The sequence below is a fragment of the Molothrus ater genome, chromosome 20, assembly GCF_012460135.2.
Source record: "Molothrus ater isolate BHLD 08-10-18 breed brown headed cowbird chromosome 20, BPBGC_Mater_1.1, whole genome shotgun sequence".
NCBI classification, from domain to species: domain Eukaryota; kingdom Metazoa; phylum Chordata; class Aves; order Passeriformes; family Icteridae; genus Molothrus; species Molothrus ater.
In genome coordinates, this window is record NC_050497.2 from 9,485,147 (window position 1) to 9,503,775 (window position 18,629).

General features: G+C 52.5%; 1 protein-coding gene across 1 annotated transcript in view; it reads right to left on the reverse strand.

Moving 5' to 3' along the window:
* KCNT1 (potassium sodium-activated channel subfamily T member 1) overlaps nt 1–18,629 on the reverse strand; it is a 79,485-nt gene that overhangs the window by 49,098 nt on the left and 11,758 nt on the right. The window contains 1 exon segment of the mRNA XM_036393659.2: nt 17,801–17,980. Within this exon segment, the coding sequence (XP_036249552.1) occupies nt 17,801–17,980 (180 nt within the window).

Here is an 18,629-nt window from a genome sequence, read left to right on the forward strand (position 1 = left end):
GCACCAGGGGGAGGTAGAGCAGGACCGAGAAGAGGGGAAAAACCCCAAAATTCAGTGACTTCACAAGAAGATATTATGGCCTCTGAGTCCTCCCACTAAGAAATTAATCAATGACTGAATTAATTATTTCAATGGAATTTCTCCATGCACTACACAGAGAGCACCAAGGATCAGAGGTAGGAGAACATTCCCAAGCAATGGGGCTTTGAGCAGCTGCAGAGGGGAAGGGCAGGGCAAATAACACACACCAGGGTCAGAAACACCCACCCAGCAGCACCCAGGGCACAGCAAACCCAGCCTGTGCCCTGCTTTGCCTTTCTGTCCCCTCCTCCCTGTGCCTTGGCAGGGTTAATGCCTCTCACCACAGGCTCTGACGAGTTCCCTGAGAAGCCATCAGATGGATCTGCACCACTTGGAGCCCTCTAGGACTCCTTTCTGACGTTTGTCTTTAAAAAGCAGTGCCATTCATATGAAAAGTTGATTAATTCCACTTGTTCTAATGAGGCTCACAAATAAAAGCAGCTATTCCCCCTGCTCACAGGGGGGATAATGGTCCTTACCCTTCTCACACAGCCCTGCACTTCCAGGGGTGAGAAGCTCTGTACCCAGCACTGAGTGTTATTATTAAACTGTCATTAAAAGCATTTCAGGAGAAGTTCACAAACTGCAGGGATTTCTGTCATCACAGCATCTGGCTGGGACAGCGCTTCGGCTGAGTGCTGCTGCCAAAATCCCAAATTCCCTCTCTCCATTCCGGAGAGCCAGCCCAGCCTTCGGAGGGGACTCACCTCCAGGGATCTCTGTGGGATCAGCTCCCACCACGGTGGGCCTGGGGGGCTGCTCCATCCCCTCTGCACTTCTGGGGGTCCTTGGCATCCTGGCAAAGCAAACAAACCCCCCAGGAGAGAGCCTGGAGCGGGGGAACACCAATATTCACTGACACCGTCACACACCCACAGAACCTTTGGCCAAGTGGGACCAGTGTAACCAATGGTTATCTGCTGCTGTGGAATGCAACAGGTGGGTCTGGGATTGGTCTCATGTGGTTGTTTCTAATTAATGGCCAATCACAGCCCAGCTGGCTCGGACTCTCTGAGAGTCACAAGCCTATTTTATCATTCCTTCTTTTCTATTCTTAGCCAGCCTTCTGATGAAATCCTTTCTTCTATTCCTTTAGTATAGTTTTAATATAATATATATCATAAAATAATAAATCAAGCCTTCTGAAACATGGAGTCAGATCCTCGTCTCTTCCCTCATCCTCGGACCCCTGGGAACACGGTCACAGGACCACCAGGAAGATTTGCATGGCACAGGCAGAATTCACTGCCTGTGTTTTATTCCCTCACTTTCCCTGTTTAGCCTTGGCAGCTGAACCAGGCAGCACAACCAAAGAGCTCCAGGCAGCAGCTCCTGCATCACCCAGCGGCTCCTCGGCAGAGTTTGGGAGAGTTCTGCAATAAACTGGAGCAACGGAATTCTGGGGAAGGAGGAACAGCTCGGAAAGCATTGATGAGAATGTATTTAGCAGCTGCAAGAGAGCTGGAAACAGAAGGAAGCCTTTGAAGAGCTGGGCTGATGGAGAGAGATGGAAAAATTATGTAAAGTAAGAAAACACATCCAGAGCTTGCAGCAGGCTGTGAGCCCAGAGGGGGACGGGCTGGTACCAGAAAAGCCTTTGATTTTTCTCCTCTTGCCAGCGTACTCTGCATTAACATCCCAAATATTAACAACTTCCAATGTTAGGGTTTAGAGGAGAGGAACCCAGGACTCCAGAAAGTGCCCAGTAACAGGAGCAGTGCCCCGAAATCCCCCTCCCACCCAGAGCCACGAGGCTGCTCCACTGCTCAGCTGTGCCCTGCTGGCTGCAGGTGGATGGGGGGGATTCCCAAACTGAGCCCCTCTTTTGGGCTGGATGGAGGGGATTCCCAAACTGAGCCCCTCTTTTGGGCTGGGGGGAGCAGGGAGGGCAGCTCCCCTTGCCCTAAGCCAGAGCATCCCTTATATAACTGCTGAATCCCAGAACTGTCATCACTGCAGCCTTTGCAAAGCCGTTTTTCCCCTCTCTGAGTGTGGCTCATCAGCGACACAGGAAAGCTGCAAACCCAGCGTGGCAACCCAGGACTGCTTGGCAGGGAGAAGGAGAAATGGAGCACGCCCGAGCAGCTGCTGAGCAAACCTCTCTACAAAGCCACTGCTCCCGCTCCTGGGTGCATTTGACAGGCTCACAAGCAGAGCAGTGAGACCCTGAAGCGCTTCAGTAACTCCCAATCCCCTCCTGCTCCTTCACAAAGCCGGTGACAGGTTGAAATGGCCGGAGGAAATAAGGGGAGGTAAGTGTGTACCTGTCGCAGCTGCTCAAGCCAGCGAGGAAATTTAAAAGCCCTCGGGTAAAATCTAAATATACATCTGCAAGGGAAGCATGAGACGTCTCCAGGCAGAGCACAGCAATGAGGCACGGCCAAGTCACTTTTCCAGGTGAGTACATAACGGGGTCACTCTCTGATTCCCGAGGTTCAATGGGAGCAGCGCCGGCTGCTCCAGGCAGGGCTGGGCAGGCGTGAGTCAGCCCCGAGAGGAGCAGGGCGGGGAGGGAGGCAGAGATGAGCAGAGGAGATGGCAGGGCAGCACCCAAACCTGGCTGGGAGGAGCTGGGGAGATGCAGGGCAGCACCCAAACCCAGCCAGGAAGAGCTGGAGAGGAGCAGGGCAGCACCCAAACCTGGCTGGGAGGAGCTGGGGAGCACCCAAATCCCTCCAGAAGGAGCAGAGGTGCCAGGGCAGCACCCAAACCCCTCCAGGAGGAGCTGGGGGGGCTCCAGGCTCCCCCAAGCCCAAAGCACACCCCTCCCCTGCCAGCAGCTGCTGCCTCCCAGCAGGGATGATCTCTGCACCATAAATGTTTATGGCTTTAAGCATTTGTGCAGCGATTTCCCACCGGGAATCTGAAAACACCTTGGAAATGCCCCTGGGTACCGCAGGAGGAGCGGGGCAGGAGAGGCCGAGCTGTGGGACAGGAGGGGAAGAAAATCCACCCGGTGTGGCAGAATTACCGTGGCAATCCCTTCCTGTCCCTCCAGCCTCTCCCAAGCCTGAGCCCCACAGGTGCCTTCGAGGCCAGGATTCCCCCTTGGGGTCTCCTGCTGCAGGGGCTGAGGCGGCACCTGGGGGAAGCACAGGAGCGCTCTGGGCACCCTCGGTGACCAGGGCAGGACAGGCAGCCCCTGTGGCACCTTTCCATCCCAGCACAGCACCTGGGGAAGGACAGGAGCGCTCTGGGCACCCTCGGTGACCAGGGCAGGACAGGCAGCAGCCACAGCCCCTTTCCATCACACCCAGCCCAGGGGACACCCTGCTCCCCCGGGATTCACCCCAGCTTCTCCCAGGGGATGTGACAGGCAGCCAGAGCTGCAAAGGCACCTCGTGGCACCTCTCATGATCCCCTCTGGAATTTGGGAAAGTGCCCGAGGGGAGCTGGTGATGGAGCTGGCACCGCAGCATGGCATTCCTGCTGCTGCAAACAGCCCTGGCAGAGCTCAGCAGGAAGCAATTTCACAGGGACTTTCAAAATGCCAGAGTGATTCCCACTCTGCAGTTTTAAAGGACTCCAAGTTCTTTTTTTTTTTTTTTTTTTTTTTTTTTTTGCATGATGTTCTTTGCTTTTAAAGTATTGGAATTGCAATGCGATGCAGAGCAGTGTCTGCCTATTAAATGGTGCTAAGGGTTTCTGCTGAAAAACGTGGAGAATTTTAGCATCTAAAAACTTCCATAAAACTTCTAAAAAAATCCAAGAAAAATGATTGACATTCAAAGAAGAACTTTTGGCTTTGGGGCTCTCCATCAGCACTGCCAATTATGCCTCATGGTAATGACATTTTCTTCCCTCCGCAGGGTCGCTGGATGATGCCAGGTACCATTTCCCATACATTTTTTCATTTCTCTCAGCATTCTTTTTGTGATGCATTATATAAGACAGAGAAAATGGCAAGTCCCCCTAAAGAGGAATTCACAGTGTGCTGCAGAAATGAGGCATGAACTCCATGGAGTCTGTGACAGCCTCATCAGGCTGTGTGGGCAGGACGAGAACAGGGGGCTGTACCAGACCATTGATCTCCAGGAACGTTTCTTATTTTAACTTCAATGAGGAAAGATTTGCTTACCCATCAACATCCTGCTGTAGCCGGGGGTTCTGCTGTGAGCCAGGAGCCCCTGCAGCCAGGGCATGGGCTCAGAGTCACCTGCAGCCAGGTGAGTGCAATGCCCAAGTGACACAGGTGCTGTCCTGGATGTGACAAAAACCATCTCTCTTTCCACATCCAGCCAAAAGCAGAGGTCAGCCCCGAGGCATTAAAAGGAAAAGGCAAGGATGTGTGAACTGTGTCCCTGTTTTGAAGTTTTGCACAAAAAGCCCTGGAATTGCCCCCAGAGCTGCCTCACACCTGTCAGAGCTGCCTGCCCAGCCAGGGCAGGAGCCAAAGGTGAACTAAAGCCACAAAAGGATTTTAAATTGTCCACCAGCACTGCCCTTATCTGCCCATCAGCTTTTGGTTCAACTGCCATGACCAAATCCTCTGTTGGAAAGGGAACATCCACTCCAGGAGCTGGTGTGACAGCAAATGCTGTTTCACAGATCTTGGCTGCCTCGAACATTTACAGTAAAAAGCACAGCAAAAAAATGCCTTGGCCTGTTCTCATCTCTCACATAAAGACACAAAAAATGAAAAAGAGAAGGCTGCAATTTCTGACACAGGGTCTCCTTAAAGACTGAACTGCAAACATCATCCTCTCCATCTGTATCCATCCTGGCCAGGCAGAGGGTTTTAGGAGGAAGGATGGTTTAATAAACAGACATTTATAACAAGTGCCAGAGCTTGCAGCTTCATCATCTGGAAAAGAGTCGATTAAAGCAAGTGAGAAACTCCCTGATCACTAGAAGTGTCTAATGGAATTAAAATTGAATTATATCATGATTAATATCTTCACCAGCATGTTCAGCTGTACTCCTTTCTCTCCCTAAAATCTGCCTGTGGGAAATAGAGCACAAAAAGCTCAGAGGGGGGGAAAAGGCCCTAAAAGTTTGGGTAATTGTTCCAGCTCCCCAAAGTTTCTCAGGAAAAGCAGCCATGAGGTCCCAAAGAGGATCTTGAGGTGAGCACCAACCCGTGCAGGAACAGCAGCACTCACTGTGCCCCTTGTGAATCCTGCTCCTTTGAAAGGGAACAGAAATTCCAGCAGCACACCCAGCACAGCACTGGAAAAGGGCACAGGACTCACCCAGCCCCTGCTGTCAGCCTCACAATTCCCTGCTGCAGAGAGGAACATCCATCCCCTCTCTGCCTCCTGCTGGAATCCAATCCTCACTCCCTGGGCTCCGAGGTCCAAGATTTGCTCTTTGTCAGAGGTTTTTTGGGGTTTTTTTAAATTCTCACCATTGGGAAGGAGTGCAGCCCTTGTGCATGCACGGTGAGGTCACCACATGTCTGCAAGCAGAAACATTTGTGCTGCTGAACCCTGGAAGGCTGAACATTCCTGAGGCACAGAGCACAGCATCCACCACTAAAACCATTTACAAGTTCTTAGCTCAAAAGAAATATTTCCCATTAGAGGCCTAACAAGAGCTGCCCAGAAAATTGTTTTTCCTCTCAATTTTCACACAATAGCTGCTGGCAATAAATCTCCTCATCAGCACTGGACAGTTCTAAGTGCAGTTACTGTGTGGGAAGAGTCCAAACAAAGTGACAATACTGAGCTTTAAAAGCATTTTGGAGGAAGATGAAAAGGAAAAAAAAATTGTTAAACTACAGCTCTGGAAGAGGCTGAGGAGCTGTAATGGCTTTTGTGTCACCATCTCACACTCCCAGTGACCCCACAGAGCAGCAGCTCCTGCAGCAGAGCCTCCAGCTCATGGCAGTCCCTGAACAGCAGCTCTGAGATGACAGCTTGAGACATCTCCACGCTGGAAAGAGACGGTAAAATCTTTTTCCACACAGAAAAACCTCATGGTGCTGATTTACTGACCTGGAACTGATGGGTCTTGAGAGGCTTGAGAGAAGCAGGGATGACAGGCTGGGTATAGAACATGAACTTCCCCTTCCTGGTGTGCTGTCTCCTGAGTGAGCACATTCCTGCACACGTGTGTGTGTGTGAGCACCTCAGGACAGGGATGTCCCTGTGCCAAGGAGCTGGAGCTGCTCCAGGAGAGCAGAAAGTCCAATCCCAAATCATCTGAAGTGGGAACTGAACGTCAGAGGAGGCCTCGACTCTCAGCAGCGTGGGTGTGATTGCATCAAACGGTAATGAAGCAAATCCATCTCCAAAATCCAACTTCAAGAACAGTAACTGAACAGCTTCCTCCAGTAAATGCCTTCCCAGAGCCCAGCTGCAACTTCTTGCTGAGAAATACGGGCAGCACCTAATCCCCACTTCTGTTCTTGAGCAAACACCGTGACTGTGCATTAGAAACACCAAACTAAATTAACATGAGTGTCCATGCCAATTATTCCAATTAAACTCCCTTCTAAGAGCCAATTACCACCCATTTCATTAAATGAGAAAATTTTCAACAATACTCCCATATGGAGCTCTCAGCCCAGATGCAATTATGCACTTCACACACTGGTACTGGACACTGGGCAAACGAGTGTCTCTGGGTCTCTGCAATGCCACCACCAGCAGAGTTTATCTGAAAGGAGTTTTTGGCAGTGCTTTAGCTCTGAAAAGCTGTGTTTGGTACCCATCTGCAGCATCCTTTTCTGTTTAAACTGCTTTTTGCTCACCTACAAACCAACACGGTGCCTCAGTGAAAATGCCACTCTCAAATGAAACAGCTCAGGGCAGTGACTGAGGCGTTCAGACCGAGGCAGAGTGGCTCAGGCACACAGAGTGGTGTGAGCTGGAGCAGGATTCCCACTGCTCCAAGAGCTCACGCTCCCGAGGCTCCGTGCTGGAAAAACGCCCACTTTTGGCAAAGCCCTGCCTCGCTCGTAAACATTTCCCCGGGGGATTTTTTTTTTTTTCTCTTCGTTTTTTGCCGCTTTCTGACAGGATAACACATTTCTCAGCAGTGTCACTCCTGCCCACAGGATGGCAAGGTCTCAAGCTGACATTTGCTGAACATCTTCACCACCTGCTCCTCAGAAACATTGCTCTCTCCCAGACAGAGGAGACCTTTTCCCTGACAGCTGCTGCCACCAGGGAGGTGACACGTACCTGCACGGAGCCACCAAGCTCCAGCTGCTCCCGAACCCCAGCTTGTGCTGGAGCCACAGGGACCCTGCCCCACGGCCGAGGCTCACACAGGGCGTGGGGCTCTCGCAAAGTCCATTTCTACAGCCAGAAACTCTTTGCAGCAAATCTCAAGGAAAGAAATGACTTTGCTGATAGTCACACACGGGGAATGAGGCACGCGCAGCAGCTCCGTGGCTCTGCCCACGGCCCAGAGAGGAGAGCTCCCTGCCTGGAGGGAGCTGCTAAATTTGCAGAGCCGCACTCGGCTGCTCTGGAGGCTGCGTGGGCTGCAGGAAGCGCGGCAGAGCCGCCGAATCCAAACACAGCCGCAGCTTCCCGCAGCTTCCCTGCCGCTCCCGCCCCGCCCTGGCACTCCAGGATGGGGAAACACCCGCCCGACGGGAACGGGAATGGGAATGAGAATGGGAATGAGCTGGGGAAACACCCACCCGACAGGAACGGGAATGGGAACGGGAATGAGCTGGGGAAACACCCACCCGACAGGAACGGGAATGGGAACGGGAATGAGCTGGGGAAACACCCACCCGACAGGAACGGGAATGGGAACGGGAATGAGCTGGGGAAACACCCACCCGACAGGAATGGGAATGGGAATGGGAATGAGAACGGGAATGAGCTGGGGAAACACCAGCCCGACAGGAACGGGAATGGGAATGGGAACGAGCTGGGGAAACACCAGCCTGACAGGAACGGGAATGGGAACAGGAACGAGCTGGGGAAACACCCACCCGACGGGAACAGGAATGGGAATGGGGAAACACCAGCCTGACGGGAACAGGAACGGGAATGGGAATGAGCTGGGGAAACACCAGCCCAATGGTCCAGGAATGGGAACGAGAACAGGAATGAGCTGGGGAAACATCAGCACGACAGGAATGGGAATGGGCTGGGGAAACACCAGCCCGAACAGTCCAGGAATGGGAATGAGCTGGGGAACCTCCCCTGGGAGCCACAGGCAGCAGAGAGCAGGGCAGGGGAGTCACCACCCAAAGAAATCCACACCCAAACCCCTGCAAATCCCAGTCATGGTCACTCACTCACACGGGGCGGGCTTGGGGTTGGCCTCACCTCAAAGTGAAGCTTTTCTGAGAATCCTGCTATTGAAGCAGAGGCTGAGAGCACACAGCAGCCATGTCCATCCCCCGCGGTGCAGGAGAGGGACAAAACCCATCCTGGAGAGAGGAACTCACCACAGCCCTCTGCAGAGCAGGACCAGGTCTGAGGGAACCTGGGGTTCCATGGAACCTGCAGATCCATGTTTAACTCCAGGAGCTGGGATGTGCAGAGAGGAGGATGGCAGCACCTCCCTCAGGACCCTCCCTGGGTGAAGGATCCCAACTTCCAGCCTTGGCAGAGTGGCCTGTGGGTGGCTGCACAGACAGGAGACATGGACAGACCCACTCCTCACTCCCCTAGACCCAGCAGACAGCATACCCAGCACCTCAGGGACAAACACGCCACAGCAGCCAGCTTTATGTAAAGCTACAACCAAAAGCTCAAAGACAGGTGACAAGAGAGGGTCCTGGAGAGAACAAGAAAATGCCATTTTCCCTGGGTTTGTGGAGCTGGACGGCAGTGATGTGTGCGCTGGCCTCCAGAGGGCTCCGCCGCAGTGAGATGGCAGAGCAGCAGCAAAACCCACCCGCGACAAAGGAACCGGTGACAGCAGCGACATCAGAGCCTGCCCAGCAAAGCACAGGCAGCGGGGCAGAGAGAGGGACAGACCGACAGCCCCAGGGCTAGGGCAGAGGTGTCACACAAGGGACAGTTTGTGTCCGAGATGGACACCCCCAGTGACAGCAGCAGGGGAGCAGAGCACAGGGGACACCTGCCCCTGCTCCATCCCTCCATGTGACACCCAGACCCTGGCCAGGGACACAAACCCTGCTCTGTGGCAGAGTCCTGGCCCTGCTCCTCACCCTGCAGCAGCCCCAGGAGCTCCAGCTCCAGCCCTCCAGTGTGCCACACACCAGGGCACAGTGACACAGGACAGCCAGCACCTCACCAGAGCCCAGCTCCATGGAGAAAACCAGGATATTTCTGCACCAGCACAGGTACAAACCCACCCCTCACCATTGCTTAGCTCACCTCAGGCAAGATTTTCGTTCATCCAAAGAGCAGAACCACGAAGGAAAGACGTGATTGAAGCTCCCAGCTTCACGGAGGGACATCTGGCTGTGTCCCCACACTTCAGTCAGTCACGGCCCCCGGTAATTCACGGCTCTTTCACTCCACATTACCCTGCTGACCTCACCCACCCCCGGCAGGGCAGAGTGTGCTGCTCTCCCTCCCCACATCCGTCCTTCCTTCTTCCCTTCCCACATCCCTCTTCCTTCCAAATTCCCACATCCCTCCTTCCTTCTTCCCTTCCCTCTGGCCGTGGACAGTGTGCTGCTCTCCCTCCCTACATCCCTCCTCCTCCCTTCCCTCCCCTGGCTCTGAGCCCCCCATGGTCGCCTGTCCATGGTGTTCCACATCCCTGCTCTCCCACCCACCTGCTGCAGGCAGGAACTCAGCCAGGCCATGGGCATGGCAGAGCACGAGCAGGATGTGCCCCCTCCTTGGCTACAGGGACCCCGTTCCATGGGGGAAAACACCAGTGCAGAAAATACACCTGGCTGCAGAAACCTTCACCCCCACGCTGAGGGCTGGCACCCGGCACGCTGGCACTGACCACAGATGGCACTGGGGGTGTCCCAGCCCCGAGGTGTTGTGCCCATCCACAAACTTTGCTCCCCACCTTCCTCTCACAAAGCACCATTTCTATGGCCAGCAAACAGCTCCAGGCTGTCTCCTGAAGGGACAGGAGCAGATGGTCTGTCTGGAGCAAGGCAGAAGCAAGACCAAGCAATTGTGGCCCCAGTGCAACCCAAAGAGGCAAAGCCAGCTCTGAGCTCCTGGAGTTCCTCCAGGAACCACGGATGGCCCTGGCAGGGCACGTCTGCCCCTGCACCACATGGCTGGGGGAGTTTTAGGACAGAAAATAACTCTGAAAATGCTTCCAAGCACTGCTTCACCCACTACTTGCTTTAAAGGACAGGTTTGCTGAGTTTGAGAAGTTTGGAAAATGTTGAACATTGGAAAACATTCCTCTAATCTGCTGGCAACGTGCTGACACCCATGGCATTCCTGTTCTCACCAAGGCCTTGCATCTCAACTCTATCACCACAAACTTCTTCGTTATCAATTATTTATTACCTAGAATAATTAAAGGGGAAATGCTGAACCTGCCAGGGGATTTGCAACCCTGAAATCCTCCTTCCAGCCCTCTGGCTGTGCAGGGGAGATCTTAAAACATCAATGAGGTTGTGGGGACAGAACAGAGAGCAGAGTCAGACTGGCACCACAGGGACCTGCCTGCTCCAGCAGGCTGCACTTTGATCCTCTCCCTGCAGTAAAACAGCAGCCAGAAATTTGCTAAAATGGCAACAAAAAGCTTCACAAAGAGAGGAAATGAGGTCACGGAGCCGATGAAATTCCATGCTGTTAATTGATAAAAAGTGTGATGGAGCAGCAGAATCTAAACTAGAAACTCTCTGAAAGATAATTTTTTTTTAATTGCAGCAATGCAGCAAATTAATGGACTGATAATAGAGAAAATCTCCAGGTTTGGGGACTGGGAGGCTGCACTGCCAACCCTTGGTGGGCAACCTGAGAGCAGCTGGCAGGAGCCCTGCACAGAGCCAGTGTGAGCCACTCTGAGCTGGCAGCCAGGAGCAGGATGAGGGATTTAATTTGCACATGAACACCTCCACCTCTGCTCTGGATCCAGACAAGTGCCAGTGGAGCAGAGGCAAATGCAGCATGGCAGGGAAATCTGTGCTCGCTGCAGGGCTCCACTGGCAGCGCGCTCTCGTCTCCCTCAGTAAGCAGGGCCAGAATAGAAAAGGATTGCTCCTGTCTGTTGGTGGCACTTCTCACAACCAGAGGTGCTTGGATTCAAATTCCAGCCTTTTATTCCTGTCTAAGCCCCTCTGCTGCACAGACCACAATAAAATGAGTGAGGTGCCTCACAGGAACATGCACTTATCAACCGAGTTACTCACTCTGCTGATGACCTCACAGCCACACAGGGGTCTGAGGGAGAGCAGCTCACACCTGAGCAGGGCTGGCATCACCACAGGGCTGGGACAGAGGGACAGGAACCTCTGTGTCCCCCAAGAGGGGGCTGCCTGAGCTGCCAGGCACTGAACATGCTGTGCACAGGAAAAGCAGTGAGCAACACCTTCAGAGCAGCAATAAATTATTTCCCTTGGGAACAAAGATGCAACTGCGATGAGAGAAGGTGGTGGGAAAACACAGCAGTAAAATTTAATGCATTCTCTGCAATTACAGCTACAGCTGCCAAGTTGTTTCTGGTGCTGTCACTACAGCAGCAGTGGTGACAGCTCGGGGCTCAGCCCGACCTTCCAGCCTCACCTGAAGCTGCACAGCCCTCCTGGGGACTCCTGCAGGCACAGGGCCTTGCTGTGCTGCCAAACAGCACGTGGTGTGTGCACACCCCTGGCACATCCCTGTGCTGGAGGCCCTGCCAAGCTTTCACACCCAGCCAGGTTTCTCCCCTGGCTCCCCCTGGAGCTGCCCCTGCCCTTTCCCAGCAGGCTGAGGTGGCACAGGAGCTCCCCTGGCAGAGAGACGCCCCAGGGCCACCCCAGGAGCCACCAGAGATGCCCCAGCAGGCTCCAGAGCCACGCCAAGACCACGTGCAAGGAGCTTTGTCCCATTTACCACAGCAGGAGCCCGGACTCCAGCATTTCTCATGCCCTCTGCACTGTGCCTGCCAGGAAATCTCTCATTTAGGACTTGCAGTGTGTCCTGTACGACTGCTTGAGGGGAGTAAACCAATTCATTTTGCCCAAATGAGTGAGCTCAGCACCAGCCCGGGGGAATGTGCCCACCTCACCAATCCCCTGCCCATGCTCCTCCCTTCACTCAGGTACCTTGAAATGCTGTTTTCTCTTTCAAACCCATTCCCCCAATAAATAGAAAAGGAACCAAAGGGAAAGTAAATAAGTGGGAAAAGAAAACCACCCCAGGGAGGGACGGAAATTTGAGCCCACAGTGTTAAATTGCACTAAATAACTGAAAATCAATGTTGTTCTTCCTTTTCCTCAGAGCACAGCCATACACAGCAGCACTCCTGGGACACCTCTGCTCATTCCACCAGCCTGCTACGTGCACTTTCTTTTATTGCAAGCAAGGGCCCACTGCTGACAGTGAAAACAATATCCCTGGAAAAAAGCAATGGCCATTTTTTAAAATAAAATAATAGTTACAATTACAAGAGAACTGTGTTTCTTCTTTGCTCTATTACTTTCATAATTTTCCTAATACTCCTGCCAATGTTCAGGGGTACCTGCCTGAAGACGAAGAGACAAGACCACACCAATATCTGCAAGGAAACATCAATTAAAAAACTCCAAGCAGCACTGCAATTAAGCCACAGCACTGGGAATCATCCCTGCAGCCTTTCAGAACAACTGGAAAAACAAACCTCAATTAAGAATGCTATCATCAAAAAGTTCTGCAAACACAAGAAAACCCAAATCAATTTTATAAATCTGCCTCAGGCTCCCAATGCTCCTCATGCTGGTGTGTCCCACCTGGGGCTGCGCTCAGCAATCCAGGGGCAGCATCTGTTGGTTTTGCCCCTGTTAAGGGTGAGGAGGTGCCCACACCATGCAGGGCTGGCAGGGGCAAACTCCTGCTTGTGCTGTCACACAGAAACTTCCTTGATAAAGCCTTGACTCAGGGAAACAGCCTAATCTAATTATTTAATTAATTAAACAGCCTAATCTGATTAATAACTGGTTTGGTTTTGCTTTGCCAGGTGGAAGGAGCAGAGGAGAAGCAATTTAATTCTGCTGGACACACAGGCACTCCCAAGCTCCCGTCTGGGATCCCAGCACCTTCAATTTGTTACTTGGTTTGCTCAGGCATCATCACTGAGCTGCCCCTTGAGAGTTTCTGCACCCAGGAATGGTGGAAATAGGTCTAAACACCATTTTTGGGGGAAGGGATATTAGCAACAATATCCATCCTGCTTTACAAGCAAGGGGTCACACTGCTGGGGGATGGAGAGCCTCCCCCAGGGGAATTTTGTGGCACACAGGCAGCAGAGCTGAATCTCCTAATTCCAGGTACAAACCTTCCCTGGCACAGAGGCGACAGCCTGAGCAGGCTGTGCGCTGATTTAAAATATTGGCCATTACCTCACCAGCAGAGAAACAAATGTCTCTAATTTCTGGATACAAATTGGAATTTTCAAATTGGCATCTGCATCTTCCAAATAAAACGAGGAAAATTGCCCATTAAATCAAATAGCAATGAAGTGAGGACTCAGCCACAGAACCTGCCTGGGGAACACAAAACTCCCCAGCTCCATTAATGTAATGATGCATTTTGATGAGGAGCTCACTTGGGGCATGTTAGCATGAAAACTGCAGGGATAAGATCCTCCAAGGCTGATATTGCAGCACTTCACTTTGCTCATGCCAAGCATATTCTGACCTAAGAGTTAGAGCCACCACTTAGTGACAAATTAGAGACAAAGACCAGATGTCAGATCACAGACAAAGAAGTTGTAAGACTCTAAAAAAACTGAAAGCAGAAACTTAAAAGAATTGGCCTCGGTTGACAAAATCCTCTTTTCTTGGTTATGCAACACCCAAAATATCTTTGATTTGAAATAGGAGATGTTAAAATTTTATAGAGAAGTTTCTGAATTCTTCTGCACAAGCAGCTTTTCCAAACAATCTCATCCATCAAAATGATTTTTTTGCTGATAATTAGCCTCAGAAAAATGCACTTAATCAAAATGACATCCATTACTTCTCGCTCCTGTAAATAGGACTGTGGCTTCTGACGATGATTTTCTGGAAAGTGTTCAGACTATTCAAATTAGGCAACAAATAAGCTCCTAATGAACACTTTTCTGAGATACAGTTTAATTTTATTAATGGGCTTTTTTTATACATGCCCCAACCCAGCTGTCAGCACTGTCCAAGAAAAGAGAAATGCAGGAGATCAAAAACTGCCACAGCCAGGACAGCAAACATCAAAGGGATGCCACAGCTTGGGGTGTGAAACAATATTTATCCATCCAGCAGATGTGCTTTCTCAGCTGCCTTTAATCAGCACTGGCAGCATCCCTTCAGAACAGGAGCCTGGGCAGCCCCAGCCCTGGGGATGCTGTGCTGAGCTCCTGCTCCCTTCCCCAGCACCCCTGGCCCTGCTCCCACAGCTCCCTGGCACAGAGGATTCCCATTTCCAGAGGGTTCCCATGCCAGGAAGGTGAAAAGGGAGCCAGGCCCCAGCAGGGTTTGTGCCCCCAGTTCTTCACTTTCTCTTTGTCACAGGCTCAACATCCCAAACTCTGCCTTTGCAGAGGCTCTGGGTGCTTTCATGGCCACAAAACACCAGTGAGATAAGAAAGGCAGCACTGCCAGGAGCCAGCAGAACAAATCCATTTTTCTCCCAGTATTGGCATTGACAGCACCTTCCAATGGGAAGGAAATTTCTGAACTGGGCAGGACTAATGCCAGACAACAGAGGCAACTGCAAGGCTCCAAAGAGAGCCTTCCCTCCCCATGGCAGAAATCACCTCCCAGGCCCCAGCAGTCAGATTCCTGCCCTGAGAGCTGCTTGTAGCCTCTGGGAATCCTGAGCTGAACGACACCTAACCCTGCTCCTCCAGCCCAGAGACCTGCCTGGCAGAAATGTCAAGCCCAGAATTTAAACACAGCTCAGCCCAAAGCCTTCCACCCTTCGTGGCAGTGAGCTCTGAAGATGGTAAGATGATCCTGGAAAGAGCTCTTGGGCTTGACAACTCTAGGTTTGCTTGTCATTAGGCTTTTCTCTCTCTGTCTCACAAATCCATTTTCCTCCCACATTCCCTTCCCAGCCAGCCATTTCCTATTTGCTTCCTGGCCAATTTATTGCATCCACCACAGGAGAATGAGTGTTATTTCATTCTCCTGTCAATCAGTCCACCTGCCAAAGAGCAAGCCCTGCTCAGATCGACTGTGATCACCTTTCACATCCCAAAAACAAAAGTAAATTAGGAGCAGCCTAATTTACCCATCCCACCTCACACTCACTGATTAGTCCCTTCTGTTTCAGAGGTTATCTGGACCCACTCTCTCCCCTTGCTGTACCACAGCTCTCTAATTACCTACTTGTTCCAACGAGCTCTCATCTCCTCAAGCTCCAGCATTACCTCATTCCAGGGCTGGTGTCTCTTCAGCATCCCCTGTGATGAAGATGCACTAATTCATCTCCAGCAGGAGCAGTTTTAACTCTCCAGAAGCAGCAAACCCCAGGCTCCCCTTTGGCCTCTCACCCTTTCAGTCTTTGCTGACCCCAGAAACCTCCTCACTTCCAGCAGCACACTCATTCCAGGGTAATGTTCAAAATCAGACCTTTGAGACATTGGTTTTAAACATTCCTTTGACAAATAAAAGAGATATTCAGCATTATGGGTGCTTTCCTTCAGTGTCACATCTCCAGGGAGCTCTGTTCCACCCCTCCAGGTTCCCTGCAGAGTTTGTGGGGGGATTTTCCTCAGCACATCCCTGCCAGGGCTGCAACAAAGCCCTTCAAAGCACAGCTCTGAGCTGCTTATCATCCACAAGCACAGCAAAGCCAAAAAGTCTTTCTGCTTCTCATTTTTTTTCTTCCTAAATCAGCTTCTGATTCAGTGGGTTTGGAGCAGGCTAATGAACTAGTCATAATTACTCCAGCAAGCTCGGTTCAGCCACAAGGTCCCACGATTATTAATGACTTGGATTGGAATTTAGGCCTAACAGCAACATTTCCCAAAGCCCACAGCTCATCTCAGCTCCCAGGGAAGTCAAGTGGACTCCAGTGAACAGCAAACGTGGGCTCGAGATCTGCAAGCCCCCACACAATGAAATTATCAGCGTTTTCCAGATGAAGGGGAAATCAAATAACTCAAGGAAACAGCACAGAGCCAGTGAAACTGAGATATCTTGAGAAACAATGCTAATGAATTCTTGAGAAATGGGGCTAATGAATTAACAAAACAACCCAGAGTATCTCCACATTAAAATTAAAGAGAGATGCTGAATCAGAAAGACTCAAATCTAGAGGAAAATGAAGGTTAAGGGGTGTAACCAGAGAAATACATAAAGAACACAATCTGCTGCTTTTGCCATCTTCCCTATTTCAGATCCTTCCAAATACTTAAATATGAAAACTATTAAATCTTCAAACTTGACCAAATGAGCCATATCACAACCATTCTGAAAGCCAGACATTTTCTGCAGCAGGAATTTCCTGTTAACTTCTCACTCAGTATCATAAAACTATATTAATGTTTAAGTGTCTGCTAAGGAAATCTGGGCTTTAAAACCCCCAGGATCACAGATTCTTTTTTGAGCCAGACCGATTTTATGCAGCGATAAAAGTTAGGAACACTTATAGAGAACATTTGTAAAACCCACATTCACAGTCTCAAAGCCAAATTCACCTTTTTTTTTTTTTTATGATACTTGTACATATAAAAAAAAAAAGAAATTATCTCTTAAGAGAAATGCACAAAAAACCTTGATGCAGGTGTAGCAGGCACACAGCAGCTAGTCAAGGACTAACCAGTAATTGAAAGGTTTTCTCCAACAAGAATTACATCTCTCTTTGTTTGCATCATGGAATTAATTGGTAGGGAAAGATAAACACCTGACTCCCCATTAGCACCGGTATTTATGATATGAGCAGAGTTGAAGGGAAAGTGCCTGTTCCTCTCGCTTGAACTGCTCTGCCCATGGAATTCTCTTGCCACCCACGGCATTCCCTCTGTTGCTCACTGGATAAATCCCAGCCAGGCAGGAACAGCAGGACGGTGCTCAGCACAAAAAAGGCCATTCCTGTGGTCATCCTGAGGAAGGGAGAGCAGCACCACAACCCCAGCAGCTCTCCAGAGTCACCCTGCTGCCAAGACAGCATCCAAGGGCAGCCTGGAGGAGCCGTCCCTCCTCAGTAAATGCTTGTCAGCCCAAATTCCACACAAATTCGCAGGGAGTTCCACCAGCCCCTCACTATCCCACACCTCCCCCAGACATCAGTCCCTTCTCCTGCTTGCCAGCCCCTGGTGGGACTCCAGGACGCAGCCAGGTGCCCACAGAGCTCTGCTGGCCCAGTGCACCCACGACAACTCCCAGTGCACCCAACAACAACTCCCAGTGCATCCGCAGCGCTCCCGGCACATCCAGCACCCCGGGGCACCCGCGGCCTCCACCCGCACACCCCAGCGGTGCCACACGCCGCCGGATCCTCCAGCGCATCCCAGTGCCCGCAGCTCCGGGCACCCCCGGCCATCCGCGGCCTCTCCCGCCCTCAGCACCGCGGAGAGCTCCGCGCCGGGAGCGGCACCGCGGACAGCTCCGCGCCCGTGTCCCCTCCGGTGTCCCGCAGCTGTCCCCGGTGCGTCCCCGCACCCCGCGTGTGTCCCCCCAGCCCCGGCAGAGCCCCAGGTCCGTGTGTCCCTGCCGGCGGGTTGGTGTCCCCGCGCTGTCCCCGCGCTGTGTGCCCCGAACCTGTCGTCGCTCTGGAAGGACTGGTCCCCCAGCAGCAGATCGCGGAAGCGGTACCGGGGCGGCAGCGGCAGCACCTCGGACTCCAGCTCCGTCATCTTCAGGGAGGCGATGTCCAGAATGACCCCGCTCTTGCGGCTCCCGCCGCCGTCCCCGCCGCCGCAGCCGCCGGGCGACGAGAGCCTGCGGGAGAGAGAGACAGAGGGGACAGCGACAATGGGGGGGCGCGGGGGGCCCTGCCCTGCCCGCCCCTGCCCCTCCTCCGGGGCCGGCCCCGCGCCCCCCCGCACCCCCGGTTACATTGCGGGGCAGGCGGTGCCCCCCCGGCAGAGCGCTCCCCCCGGGGGCATGGGTGGCTCGGGGCTCCGCCGCTCAGCACAGCGCCCGGCGGGGCGGGCAGGGTCCCCCGGAGCGCCCCGCACAGCGGCGCCGGGCTCAGGACATCGGCTGCGAGCAGCAGAGCGACGGAGAGCAAGAGGAGCCAATGGAAGAGCCCGATCGCCGGGAGGAAATCAAAGTGCTCGCAAGATAATCGAGAGCCAAGCCCAGATCCACCCCCAGCCTCCCCCCGCGGCGAAAAGTGGGGATGGGAGGCAGGCAAGGCGATGGCTCCACAGCCGTGCTGGAAGCAGAAGCTCAAGCACAACCTCCTCTCCGGACTGATGGCACTTAAATCATCCCAACAGCCCCGGGATTAAATGAGAAACTGCCAAGGCTGATGAGTCAGTCGCCTGTCCAGCTGCCAAGTGCCGTGGCCAGGAGGATACATCACCCATACCACCCGTCCCTGGCATGGCTGTGGCCAGGAGGAAACATCACCCACCCCTTGGCA